The sequence below is a fragment of the Gopherus flavomarginatus genome, chromosome 1, assembly GCF_025201925.1.
Source record: "Gopherus flavomarginatus isolate rGopFla2 chromosome 1, rGopFla2.mat.asm, whole genome shotgun sequence".
Classification (NCBI taxonomy): domain Eukaryota; kingdom Metazoa; phylum Chordata; order Testudines; family Testudinidae; genus Gopherus; species Gopherus flavomarginatus.
In genome coordinates this window covers 187,438,454-187,452,423 of record NC_066617.1, presented here as the reverse complement: position 1 = coordinate 187,452,423, position 13,970 = coordinate 187,438,454, and the positions used below count along the sequence as shown (strand labels likewise).

The window sequence follows — 13,970 nt, the reverse complement described above, 5'->3', positions numbered from 1 at the left end:
CTTTTTCTTTTTCAGCAGAAGCTGAAGACTTTCTGCTATGAAGAATAACAAGGTGAAATATAATGTGTATTTAATAACCAGTTTAATCTAATCTGGGGCCACATACACTAAAATGCATTAACAAACATATGGTTATTGACGGGTGTCACTGCAGGATACAGTTAAAGTTGTTTGAGTATCATAACTTTTGATAAAAATGCTCATTTTCTCCATTCCTCCCAAGGTGGAATCTGAGGTTCTCCTGCCCCAAACATGTGTGGAGCAGTGTTGTGTGCTATTAGGACCTTATACAAAACACACTGAAGCCAATGGGGAGTTAATTAACTTCAGTGAGCTTCAGATGTAGCCCTTTTACATGTATAGTCTACCCTACCATTCAGTGGTGAATAAAGTAATTGTAGACCAATTTCAGCATGTAAATAAGTATGCCCTCACTTTCAAAGGTGCTGAGTACCCGTTGTTTTCATTTAGGTCAACAGGAGCTGCAGCTGTTCTGCACAACTGAAAATTAAACCACATATTTAAGGCTAAGATTTTTAAAGGTGCTTGAGTGTCTAAACATCAATTTTAGTGCTTAACTTAAGGCACTCAGTTTTGTAAATATTGGTCCCACTGTACAGTGTATAGTTTTTTAAACACTATGGAATCCTCTGAATGAAAGGCATGATACCATTGTAAGAAATTATTATCTTCTTCCCATAATGTCATACTACTGAGTGAAAAGTTCTGGCTGCCAAATATTAATACTAATGAAGGAGAAAAGCAAAACTGCATCCCGCATACACCTATAAACAAACACTTTTAAAAACAGGAGAATACAGGGAAATTTACTCATGATGAACTAAATATTTTCAATTTTCCAAGGCAACATTTTCTGAATCTATACAGTGAATACTTACTATAATTCTCACACATCCCAGCGAAGACTCAAGAGAAGGTAAATAGATCAGAGGGTGAATAATTCTCCTTTCTTAATGTTAATTCTTTCCCCATATTAAAATTTACTACTTATTCTACCTTTAGTACATTAGAAACCAATTATGATACAAATACAAATGAAATGCATGTACTGTAAACTGTTGATTCATGATCTTCAGTGGCTGCCTACGAGATTTCTTGGTGATATTCAAGATGGTGATTTTAGGCCAGGTCTATATTACAAAGATAGGTCAATGCAAGGCAACTTTTGTCAGCCTATTTGTGTGTGTGTAGCTCAGATTTGTCTCTGACCTACATAAGCTCCTCATTAAGAACACAGTAAAACCACCCTCAAAAAACATTGAATTATGATTAACCTAACAGTTCAATCCAGTGCTAGTGTAGACACTGTGTTACCTATATTAACAGTAACAATCCTCCAGCTGCTGAGTGCATAGCAGTACTCAAAGCACCCAGGACTTGTAAGTGTACAGTACCACAGAACTTATAGGTTCAAGAAAACACTTAGTCATGTGTAATGTACAGCAAGCGCCACATAATTCATAGATTCATTAAAAAGACATGCAGTGTCATAAATATAAATATATAGCAGGCACTACACAATTCCTAAAAGCCAATAATCTTCAGGACCAGGGCGCAGTCAGTCAAACACAGTCCATTAATGTGGCTGACTATTAAAATACTCTTTCAAAGCCTCCTGTAACTGCATAGCGCCATGTTAGCAACCACTTATTTTAGGTAAGCATATACCACATTATATGAATGCCTGGCAGATACAAGAACTGACCCGGCCTATATTCATATCATTCATTCATGCTAAGCGACATCCCAAAATACCCTGCAATAGTACAACTCCGCGTTTGGCATAAGCAGATATGAAACATTTCAAAATCAAAACATTTGTTCTAGATCTTAGTTCAAGCTACGACGCACCTTGCAGACCAGTACCTGGAATGCTAGGAATCAAAACAAAGGTAAGGAAAGATACAGAACAACTGCGAAGGCCTCATGGGTTAGGTTTTAGTGACATATAAAGAGTTTTGTAACTTAGAATTCATACCCTAAATACTCCTGGCTGATATGAATAACTTGGGAGCATACTTTCTATGTTAGGTGAATGTATAATGCTGCACAAGATGGCTTCCTGGAGACTTGTGATATACTGAAATCTTTCTTCTGTGCTATATTATCATCAGCTTTTAGCAATAAACCTGACTGATATTGATTATTTTGTCTCTTGAATGTTTCATAACAAACCAATATGTGGTCAAGCAACCGACCATACAATTTATCAACATCCACATTGTGTCTTCTATGGCCCTGGTGCTTGGTTGTTGAAATTCAGCAAACAGCCCCTCCACCTTGTCAAAGTTAGAATCAGGACTCACAATTTGTCAGACCACTCTGTTTTATTAGCGCAGCGCTCTGCCAATAACACCCAGATAATGTGAGCACCATGCAAGACACAAACTATCTTATTTATACAGATAAAAGGGCGAGCACTTAACAAGATAACAAAGGAAGCAGAATCTGATAAGTTTACCTGGGCTAGGCATGCATATCTTATTTCCTTACTAACTATTACCAGTCTTCTGTTAATGTTTCGCCATTAGCACCCTTGTTTATGCCTAATGTTTCTTTTCCTGGCACCTGTATTTCAACATTTCTTATTTCTGCTTAAAGGTACATACAACATTTCTTTAATCCATTCTTATTTTTACAATTTAATTCATTCTACTTTCACAATCTCTCCTTTTGGTCAAGCTCACGCCATGACCAAAATTTTACTGGTTCCACAAATCAATCGTTCTTTATTTCTTCATCAGTGATATTTAAAATCATCATATTAGCACTCTGGTTTGAGGCAGCTATCTGTATGGCATGTCTTACACCATTTTGGATGCAACAGGAGATTAACTGAAAGCATACAAAAATCACTAAGATTCCAAACAGGATAGTTAGGGCTCCCTGAAACAACTAGTTTCCTATGCCAGAGAAATTGAACAGGTTACTTAGCCACTTCCCTAAAGAACTCGACTCTTCATGGGGAAGATATGCGATTTGTTCTAAGTGGCTATAGCGATCTATTACCTCATTGATATTGTATAAACACACAACATTGTTTTCCAGTGAGAGCACAGGTCCCTCCTTTGGCCGCCAGCACTATGTCCAATGCCTGACGGTTCTGGAGGGTCACCTGTCTGATCACCCCTGTTTCTTTGGACAGGGCTCTTAAACTTTCTCTGGTTTTATTTGCCATTATTTTAACTACTGATTGTAACCTTAGGAGCCTTTTGCCTGGTGTATTGCTCACCCAAGTGGGATAAAGGAACTGCCAATAGCCTCTTCCCAGGTGTCATTACTGTTCCATATTGTGTTAAACGGACAAGGTCCTCCAGTGAGGTCTGGGGAATTGAGTGGGATAGCCAGGACAGGAACACCAGTTTGAGAGTGGGCTGGGATGTGGCTGCAGACCCAGCATTTAGAAATAATAAGGGTCTGAGCTATCCACACTTGCTGCTGGATAAAAGAATTGTCATTGTGGACTCCCCAGACCTTAAGACACCAGCAGCCGAAGAACAGGCACCACCAGAGGCGCATGTTGGAGGCAAGGCCCTTCTGGTTCTGACAACCTCAACTGAGGGAACTGCAGTCACAGTTTTATGTCCACCAGGCAGCAGGCGCTAGGCTCACTACTGCTTCTTCTTGGGCCTTGCTTTATGTAGTCATCTGCTTCTGGCAACCCTTACGAGAGCGTAGATTGTAAGGTATTGCAGGCTGTTCCTCTACGTCGTCTTCTGGAGTCAAAAAATTGACTCTGCGTGGTTCTGAGGTGGTGGTTGGTTCACTGGGGGTGGTGCATTCTTACACTGCGAAGCATGTATCCACTCTGAGTTGCCAGACAGTTTAACAGCCGTCCCTTGACTCTGGCTATAACAATGGCCTTCACACCTTATCTTTTCCTGATGCATACATTCCTCATTCACACAAATAGATTGAGAATACAAACAGTAGTATTTTATATCGAACAAAAAAGCATTGCAAATTAAACCTTGCTAAGTTTTACAATTGATAACTAAGACAATTTACATTGAGACCCAGGCCTTCAATGTTTCTCTAATTTACTTAACATAGACACAATAGAGAATCCTGTCTCTTACTACCTAAATCTTAAAACAAAGAGTTAGAGGGGGCCCAATTTGTAATGCATATGGGAAAACAGAATCTTATAGTCCCAGGGGGTCATTTCTTTCTGCTATTTAAAAAAAATGGCTAGCAGGATGAAATCAAATTATACTTTAATTCTTATGGGACATTATAAAATCCTACTCCTACATATCCCCCTTTTGACACTAAGATTATTAATCGCCAGTGTCACTTCTTATTTATTCCATGTAATAGAAAATACTGGGAGGTGATTTGGGCCTGTGGCTTTAGCTTTGCACACATTTGTTTTATCCACCAGCACATTTTAAACATTTCAATTACACACATACAATTTAAAACCAAAAACACAATTAGGGGTAGTAACATTAGTATGCCAGTAGTTGTGGGAAACCATCCAGAAAATATGTTATACCAATGGTAAGCTGTTATGTTTTTCTGTAGTGGCAATTCTTAACATGTTCCCATTTGTGTGTATAATATGAATGGTCCAGTTTTCCACATTTTTTTTATTTTTTATTTTTTTATTTTTATTTTTTTTTGGAACTATGTTACCTTTTTACCTTTTAACAGATGATTGGTAACTGTTTGCCATTCAATGCCAAGCTTGATAGAGAACTCAGCTAAATCAGTGCTTACAGTAAGCTGAGACTTTCTGTTGTTGTTGTTGTCGTTGTGGCAAATAGTAAATGTGAGTATTGGTAAACACAGTACTTATATTATATTTACATTTGTCTTCTGGTGGGTTGCTAACACTTTTTAAACACTTTTCCCCAAGAATTAACACATACACATAGCCCATTATACAGTACTTTGGATTATCTGAAAGACAAAAATAACATTTTTCTACCCCTTTTGGGGTGGCATTGATTATTACTTAAAAGATTCCTTTCTTTTACAAATACCCTTGCTGATTGCAGGCAAAACAGAGGAATTACCCCCATATTTTCTTGTGTTTTTTTGTTCTATAGGCAGGCCAGGTTTTAATGGCTTCTACTTTTTAAGGGTTATGAGGAAATTATTCCACTGTTTAGTTATTAAATTCATGAGGTGGTGTACCTCAAGTTTTTCTTCTTATATAGCAGACCAAGTTTGTAATGTTTTCCCTGCTATGTTAAGCTTTAAGTTTATTCACAGGTAATAGCTGAGAAGCATCATTACCATATTACTTTAAAGGATTTTTCCAAAAATCATACACACTACAAGTTGTTACAGGGGTACTTACTAACATTAAAGTTATTTTAATGTTTAATATTAACAGTAACAGCATCAAATCTATTAAAGGTATCTTGTTATACCATGCCTTTTATGTAGGCAATTTGTTTGTTTGCTGACCAGGTATGTTCTTTATTTGCAGCTTCTTTTGTGCTGGCAGTTCTCACCTTTCTTTATCAGTTAGGTAATTTGCATCAACACAGGCTAGGCTTTTGGATTCAAAGACATCAGCAGAGCTCAGAGACTCTCTGTCTTAACATACAGGAATCTGAAAAAGAAAACACAGCCTATTGCAGCTCTTTTTGGAGCCCTAATAGGATTTTAATTCAGCAGCACATTTCATTTGCATTTTTTTTACCCCTTTCTACAATATAGGCACATGTCCGAGGGAAAATGCACATTCCTTCTATACTGTAACTTTTTAAAAACATTAGCCATATCAATTTTTACATAAGGTGTAACTGTTTCTTTTGTTCTTACAGAGTTTTCATGTATCCTTATCAAAATGACAGTCTGATTACACAGAGCCATTTTAAGGCTCAGTGTTTTTAACATTGCTTCTTTTTGTTTTGTGCACCTCACCTCTGCTGTTGCTTCAGAGGGTCACTGTTAATTTCTTATTCTTTCATTACAGCTTTTATCGGCTATTGTTACAAAACAAACAAACAAACAAACAAACAAGAAGACTTCAGAATCTCTCCCTATTCTCCTGATTTTGACTGCCCTATTGCAGCCATGACTTGGTCTTTATTTAAAAACATTTTAATTTTTGTAAACAATCAAGTTACCCCTTAAGGGTTAAATGCTAAATCCCAAAGCCAAAAAACACTAATTACCTGTGTCTTGCAAAAAGGTCTGTCAGTTTTGCAACTTTGAATTAAAGAGTCAAATGAATTTGTAGTGGCATTAAAAACAAAAACAAAATCAATCAATTTATCTTACCCCTACAAAACAGGAGTTTTACAAACCAGATATGCTGGTTTAGATTCTTAGAACTTTACGTATTTTCACAGACAAATAGATACATACACTTTCTTTTCCTTAACATTCCTTTACACTGCTCTGTTTTTACATAGCTGTATATATATTTGGATCATTTACAGGCAGTCTTCTGGAAAAGGGCCCATTTTCCCTTCAGAATGGCTGCAAAGAAACCAAGAATTCTCTCTTTAACATGGTCCTTTTTAACATTTTCCACAAAGTTTAACTGCTTAATTCTCTCCAGCCTCTGTAAAATTAACTTTTCACTCTCTTCCCTTAAATCACTTGTTTATGTCCCAAAATGACACCTTTATCACCTCAGATTTCACCATTTTAAGTATTGTTCCAGGGTTTCATGCCTGCACTTACTGCTTTTCTTACTCCTGACACTATTCCCTTAGGGCTTTCAACCTGTTTCTTTATCTGTTGCTTGCCTGCTTGTCTGGGCCCGATCCTGCTTTTTCCAATGAACCATTTGTGAGTAATATTGTGGTCATTTCACAATTTAGAAAGAAATGTTCAAGGAAAGGGACGAGGAAGGGTGGGGGCTAGTTGAGGAGCCCACCCTCCTTGCTGAATTGGTAGTGGAACACTAAAGAATCAGTTTTTGCGGCAGACAACAAAGGGGAACAGAACAAGGGGCTTTTTGGTCATTTTTACAATGAGATGGGAGTATGAAGGGGGTTGGATCGATCCGGGGTTTGGAGAACGGGGTAAAGGGGAGCGCTCGGTCTAGTGGTGGGAGAGGAGGCTTTTAATAAAGCTTTTAACTTATTATTTGAATAATTGAGAGAGGCCAGTTTTGATTTTGTCCACCTATGATTTGCCTCTTGCCACCACTGCATGAATCAATTAACCTCTCCTTTAGCCAATTTAGTTTTAGGTTGGCTGAGTTTGTCCTTTAAGATGTCCACTCAGTCTTTGTTCCAAGATTTTAACAGTGGCCACTGAGTTTTGGGATCCCTCTGAGTTAGCCTAGACCATTTTTCCAGAAATTTACCGGAGTCTGGACCCTTTTTACAGGAGTCCGGACCCATCCTAAATACATAAAATGAGCCGTCGTTCATTTAGGGAACGGTCCCGACTTAGACGTCTGGTTACCAGTACAGGAGGACTTTCACACACCAATCACACAAGAAGGAAATTCAGGTTCGTCAGAGCGATGCCTGCTGCAACACACAAAAGGAGCCCACAGGCTACTGCCTCAATTGCCCTTGCTTTCACACCAGGGGTTTTACCCAAAGTGCGGTGCGGCTGCAATTGTGCAGATTCCACTCACTCAGACCGCGGGGACAGGAACCCCTTGGTCGGCCGATCCCCAGACAGAGACAGCACCCAGACTCAAACACTCCACAAGAGGACAGATAGACACAGAGACAGGACAGTCCTCAGTCCAGACAAAACACAGAAATAATTACCTGACCAGATTCCTGATGTCAGATCCCGGGATCCCTACCAGAACAGAGTGGGAACCAACAGGTTCGATGGCGTAGACTTCACTGTGGTTGTGCGCCTTTCCGCCCTAGTGGAGGACTGCTCGGGCCAAATGCCCAGGTGCCGGCTACCACGGTCATCCTACAAAAACGGTCAGGAATCACACAGCCCCAGTGAAGACAGTTGCCATCTCGGTGGAACTCCAAATTGTCAAAGTTAGAATCAGGACTCACAATTTGTCAGACCACTCTGTTTTATTAGCGCAGCGCTCCGCCAATAACACCCAGATAATGTGAGCACCATGCAAGACACAAACTATCTTATTTATACAGATAAAAGGGCGAGCACTTAACAAGATAACAAAGGAAGCAGAATCTGATAAGTTTACCTGGGCTAGGCATGCATATCTTATTTCCTTACTAACTATTACCAGTCTTCTGTTAATGTTTCGCCATTAGCACCCTTGTTTATGCCTAATGTTTCTTTTCCTGGCACTTGTATTTCAACATTTCTTATTTCTGCTTAAAGGTACATACAACATTTCTTTAATCCATTCTTATTTTTACAATTTAATTCATTCTACTTTCACATCCTTTAAGCTGACAGCAACTTTTCCTCTCTTTGCCTCACACAATAGGGAGCTATAACCATTTGGCTATCACTGGGGGTATGTCTACACTTACGGTTTTGCAGCGCTGGTAGTTACAGTTGTGTTCGTACAGCTGTATAGGGCCAGCGCTGCAGTGTGGCCACATTTAACAGCACTTGCAGCGCTGTTGGGAGTGGTGCATTGTGGGCAGCTATCCCACAGAGCACCTCGTCCCATTTCGGCGCTGTGGCTTGTGGGAAGGGGAAGGAAGTGTGATTGTCTTTCCGCTTACTGTTCCAACGCCCCGTGGTGCTTTGCTACACATTCCGAGCAGTTTGGCGGCATTGTGATTCTACAGCGCTTTTTCTGCGATTTTTGTTATAAATGGATCCTGAGCAGCTGACGACCTTATTGATGAATGTTGCCAGCACATCGCGCTTGGCAGTGGAGCTATTCCTTCAGCTGCAAAATGAGAGTGAGAGTGAGAGTGAGAGTGAGAGTGACAGTGACAGTGAGGAGTCAGACGATGATATTGAATCGCCTCACTGTGAAGACAGTAAATTGCTTGTGACAGTAACAGACGTGCTCAGCTCCGTGGACCGGCGCGTTTGGGCTCGGGAAACCAGCACTCAGTGGTGGGATCAAATCGTCCTGCAATCCTGGGATGACGAGCAGTGACTGCAGAACTTTCGGATGAGAAAAGCCACTTTCATGGCACTGTGTGCTCAGCTCGCCCCTACCCTGCGGCGCAGGGACACGAGATTGAGAGCTGCCCTGCCAGTGGAGAAGCGGGTGGCTATTGCAATCTGGAAGCTGGCAACTCCAGACTGCTGCAGATCAGTGGTGAACCAGTTTGGAGTGGGAAAGTCCACCGTTGGAATGGTGCTGATGAAAGTTTGAACAGCCATTAATCGCACCCTGCTAAGAAGAACCGTGACTCTGGGGAACGTGCAGGACATTGTGGATGGCTTTGCACAAATGAGTTTCCCTAACTGTGGAGGGGCAATAGATGGGACGCATATTCCTATTCTGTCACCACCCCACCTGGCATCAGAGTACGTTAATCGCAAGGGGTATTTCTCCGTGGTTCTGCAAGCGCTTGTGGATCACCGTGGGCGTTTCACTGACATTTACTCCGGATGGCCTGGAAAGGTGCACGATGCACGCATCTTTAGGAACAGTTCCCTGTTCAGGAGGCTGAGGGCCAGGACTTTTTTCCCAGACTGCAAGATCACAGTAGGGGAAGTCGAAATGCCCATTGTGATCCTTGGAGACCCCGCTTACCCCTTAATGCCCTGGCTCATGAAACCATATACAGGGAAGCTTGACAGGAGCAAGGACCGGTTCAACTACAGGCTGAGCCGGTGCAGAATGACTGTGGAGTGTGCTTTTGGCCGTTTGAAAGCACGCTGGTGCTGTCTTTACGGGAAGCTAGGTTTGGTGGAAAGCAGCATCACCGCTGTTATATCCGCATGCTGTACCCTCCATAATATTTGTGAAGGGAAGGGTGAAAGATTCAGTGAGGAATGGACCTCCGAGGTTCGACGCCTAGAGGCTGAATTTGCACAGCCAGAGAGCAGGGCTACTAGAGAGGCCCAGGAAAGGGCTTCAAGGATTAGGGATGCTTTAAGGGAGCAATTTGATGCTGAGAGCCAACAGTAATGTTTGATGCATTTGATGTGCTTTGCTTTACCTTGGTGTATAATATTTACCACTTCCAGCAACAATATAACGTAGTGAAATTGAAAAAAAACCTTTATTCAACATACAATACATAATAGGCAAGGGGGTTGGGGTGGTGGACTGTACATTCACAGGTTTTAATATGTCCTATTTTGATCACTATTCAATGTCTGCTGCAATTCAGGATTACTCTGCTGCAGAATAATAGGGGTGGAGTGAACAGGGTAAGAATTATAGTTATCAGGGCTGGTAGGTGATCTTACAGGTGTTGGGGGCAGCTGGGGATAATAAGGAACTGGCTGCTGGAGAAAGTTGTTTTGTGGAAATACTGGGGAACAAGGAAGAGGGCTTTGGGAGGGCTATGGGTTACCACGGTACATATTTGTGTGCATGGCTACAATAGACTCGAATGACTCAGTTTGGCGAGCCAGGAGGCTTATCATCTGATTTGTGGTTTTTTTGGAAGACAATTCCTTTCTCCTGCTTTCTGTTTGCCTCCATTCATGTACACTCTTTCTCCATTCATAGGTCTTCTCTCTCCATTCCTGTGTCTTCCTACTTTCTCTGTTGTAGTGGCTCATAACAGATTTCATCAATTCCTCTTTTGATTTTCTAGGATTCCATCTCAAGTTCTGCAACCTACGTGAGGCCGGTGGTACGGCTGCAGTAGTCAAGGTCACTAGAAAAAAGAGAGATAGAACCATGTAATACACAGAGGCTACATTGTTTATTATCACACGTTGAAGGACTTTTTAGACTTTTGGTAGCATCCTTCTCACATACCACACATAACACAGAGAGGGCAGGCAAGCTAAGTCATGGCGAGCAATGGGGTGAGTGGTTTTGCCCCGATTTCCCCTTGGGAGTGTGAATTGACCTGTGGGTTCCTGGGGTTTATCAGCAATGGGTACAGGAGTTAGCTGGTGTCCTGAAGAGGGGACAGCAGTGAACAGGAAGGTGGTGAGCTAGCTGCTTGGGGGCGGGGGGGGGTGTTCTATGGTCCGCGTTCACGCCGTCCTGCTGGTGAGGGGGGGGAAGCAACGTGGTGCTGGATGCCTGCTTGGAGGGGGGGTGGGGAACACCGGAGCACAGCACTTTGCTGGATGCCTGCTTGGAGGGGGGGGTGGGGAACACCGGAGCACACCGCGGTGCTGGATGCCTGCTTGGAGGGGGGGGTGGGGAACACCGGAGCACACCGCGGTGCTGGATGCCTGCTTGGAGGGGGGGGTGGGGAACACCGGAGCACACCGCGGTGCTGGATGCCTGCTTGGAGAGGGGGGTGGGGAACACCGGAGCACACCGCGGTGCTGAATGCCTGCTTCGAGGGGGAGGTGGGGAACACCGGAGCACACCGCGGTGCTGGATGCCTGCTTGGAGGGGAGGGTGGGGAACACCGGAGCACACCGCGGTGCTGGATGCCTGCTTGGGGGGGGGGAACACCGGAGCACACCGCGGTGCTGGATGCCTGCTTGGAGGGGGGGTGGGGAACACCGGAGCACACCGCGGTGCTGGATGCCTGCTTGGAGGGGAGGGTGGGGAACACCGGAGCACACCGCGGTGCTGGATGCCTGCTTGGGGGGGGGGGAACACCGGAGCACACCGCGGTGCTGGATGCCTGCTTGGAGGGGGAGTGGGGAACACAGGAGCACACCGCGTGGCTGCCTACGTGTTGGGGGGGGGTTAAAAACAGAGCGCCGTGGGCTGGGGAAACGCGAACCTGGTGCCCTGCACTCAATTATCCCTAAACTCTCAACAGGGTTTCCTACTGCCAGACATATCACTGCTGCATGTTACCTGGGAAGAGAGGGAGGGTCTTCTACAGGAATGTGGATACCACCCTGGCCCCTATGCAGCTTGCCTGTGTGCAGCCATGGTCCCCCCACCCCTCGCTGCACAGTGGATCGGACGAGTTAGCCTGACCGGGACAGGGACCACGGTGGCTCTCCCGATCAATTTGAGAAAGCAAATTGCAAATGCTCTTGTAGCAACATTTCAAGAGATTACCGAGGCAGATTACAGAGACGTGATACAGCATATCAATGGGCTATTCCACGTTTAGGCAGGCATGCAGGCAGCCATAACCAAAATCCTCCTCTCCCAAAACATAAAAATCTACTTACTCCGAGCACGATCCTCAGCTTCTTCCTCAACATCAATTCCAGCTGCTGCGACTGGCTAGCCTCCTCCGGGCTTGAGAAGAGCTCCTGGCTGCATGTGTACTGGGACTCCGGGGTGTCTCCCACCACGCCAGTAGCCTCACTGTCGCCGTCCTCTACAACCTCCCCCACTTCTCCCTGCTCTGAACTCTCCATCGTGCTCCTAGGATTGGCAGTGGGGTCACACCCAAGTATGGCATCCAGCTCCTTATAAAAACGGCAGGTTGTGGGGGCAGCTCCTGAGCGGCGATTTCCCTCACAGGCTTTGCAGTAAGCACTCCTCAGCTCTTTAATTTTGACCCTGCACTGCAACGCGTCCCGTTCATTGCCCCTTCTCATCAAGGACTGCGATATCTGCCCATAGATATCATAATTTCTCCTTCTGGAGCGCAGCTGTGCTTGCACAGCCTCCTCTCCCCAAACACTAATGAGGTCCTGCAGCTCTGCATTGGTCCATGCTGGGGCTCGTTTAGTGCGTGGAGGCATGGTCGCTGAGTGATTGATGGATTAATTACACTCCACACCTGGCTGAGCAAACAGGAAGGGGATTTTTAAAATTCCCGGGGCATTTAAAGGAGGGGTCAGGTGAGCCCAGGACAGTGGAGTTTGCATGATTACCAGAGAGGCTTCTAAGGTATGCTGGGATACCTGCTTATGCCACGGAAGTCAACAAAAACGCTGGTGAGTGTCTACACTTGCTGACCAGCGCTGGTGATCCAGCGCTGGATCCTCTACACCCGAGGCTCAACCGGGTGTACGGCCAGCGCTGCAAACAGGGAGTTGCAGAGCTGGCCGTGCTGTGCAAGTGTGTACAAATCCTAAGTTGCAGCGCTGTAACCCCCTCACCAGTGCTGCAACTCTGTAGTGTAGACAAGCCCTGAGATTGAAACCGCTTCACTCTATGAACCGAACATTCAGTTGTCATTCTGCACCTGTTGAGCTGGTAGTTGAAACTTTCCTTTGGGCTGTTCGGTGTCAGCTGTATGGCAGCATGAGCCAGGGATATTCTGAGGTCTTCAAGATCACTATTATCATTTAAATATCATCAATGGCAATCCACTGGTTGGGAAAGAAAGTCCCTGCTTGCAGTTTTCTGAACCGTCTTGTGTTCATCAAAATGCAGGCATCATGCACATTCCTTCACCAGCAAACATTCATACTGGTGATCCACCAATGCTTGCATGGCCATAGAAAACTAGCTCTTTCTGCTGATGTACTCTGGCAAGGTGGGCTGGTGACAAAATAGGGTTGTGTAAGCCATCTATCACCCCACCGAAGTTCAGAAACCACATTGCTGAAAATCTATCCACTATGTTCTGCACACTGCCAAGAGCTGCAGTCCTGCATGGCAAAACATGATTGTGACACTGTCCCTCAAAGTAACACCATGGAACTCTCATATTCACTACTGTCATATAATTATAATATGTTTTGTGAGGTATCATTTTAAAAGTCTTCATTTGATGAACAATAATATCCTGTTGGAGTATATGTGAAGTTATGAAGTATTGCTATATGTGCTATTGAAATATGTTGAGAGCGTGGGAAACACTCACAGCCAACCTTTCAGTGAGGACAAAGGAGCACCCATCACTTCCCAGAAACCACTGCACCAAACAATGGTATGGCATGTTTTTTCCAGTCTATGTAAGGCCTAATCTACACTAGAAAATTAAATTAGCTTAACTACATTGATCAGTTCTGTGAAAAATTCACGCCCTGGATCAGCATAGTTAAGGTAACCTAACATTAACCTATAGACAGTGCTAGGTTGAGGAACATAGCTACTGCTTCACAGGGAGATGGAT

At 43.8% G+C, this 13,970-nt stretch overlaps 1 protein-coding gene across 1 annotated transcript in view; it reads right to left on the bottom strand.

Moving 5' to 3' along the window:
• The window catches only part of LOC127054628 (uncharacterized), a 600,194-nt gene extending 587,677 nt beyond the window's left edge, over positions 1-12,517 (bottom strand). Inside the window, exon 1 of the mRNA XM_050960898.1 lies at positions 12,463-12,517. Coding sequence (XP_050816855.1) covers positions 12,463-12,501 — 39 coding nt within the window. The 5' untranslated portion in view covers positions 12,502-12,517. The remainder of the gene's footprint in view (positions 1-12,462) is intronic.
• Between the last annotated feature and the right edge of the window lie 1,453 nt (positions 12,518-13,970).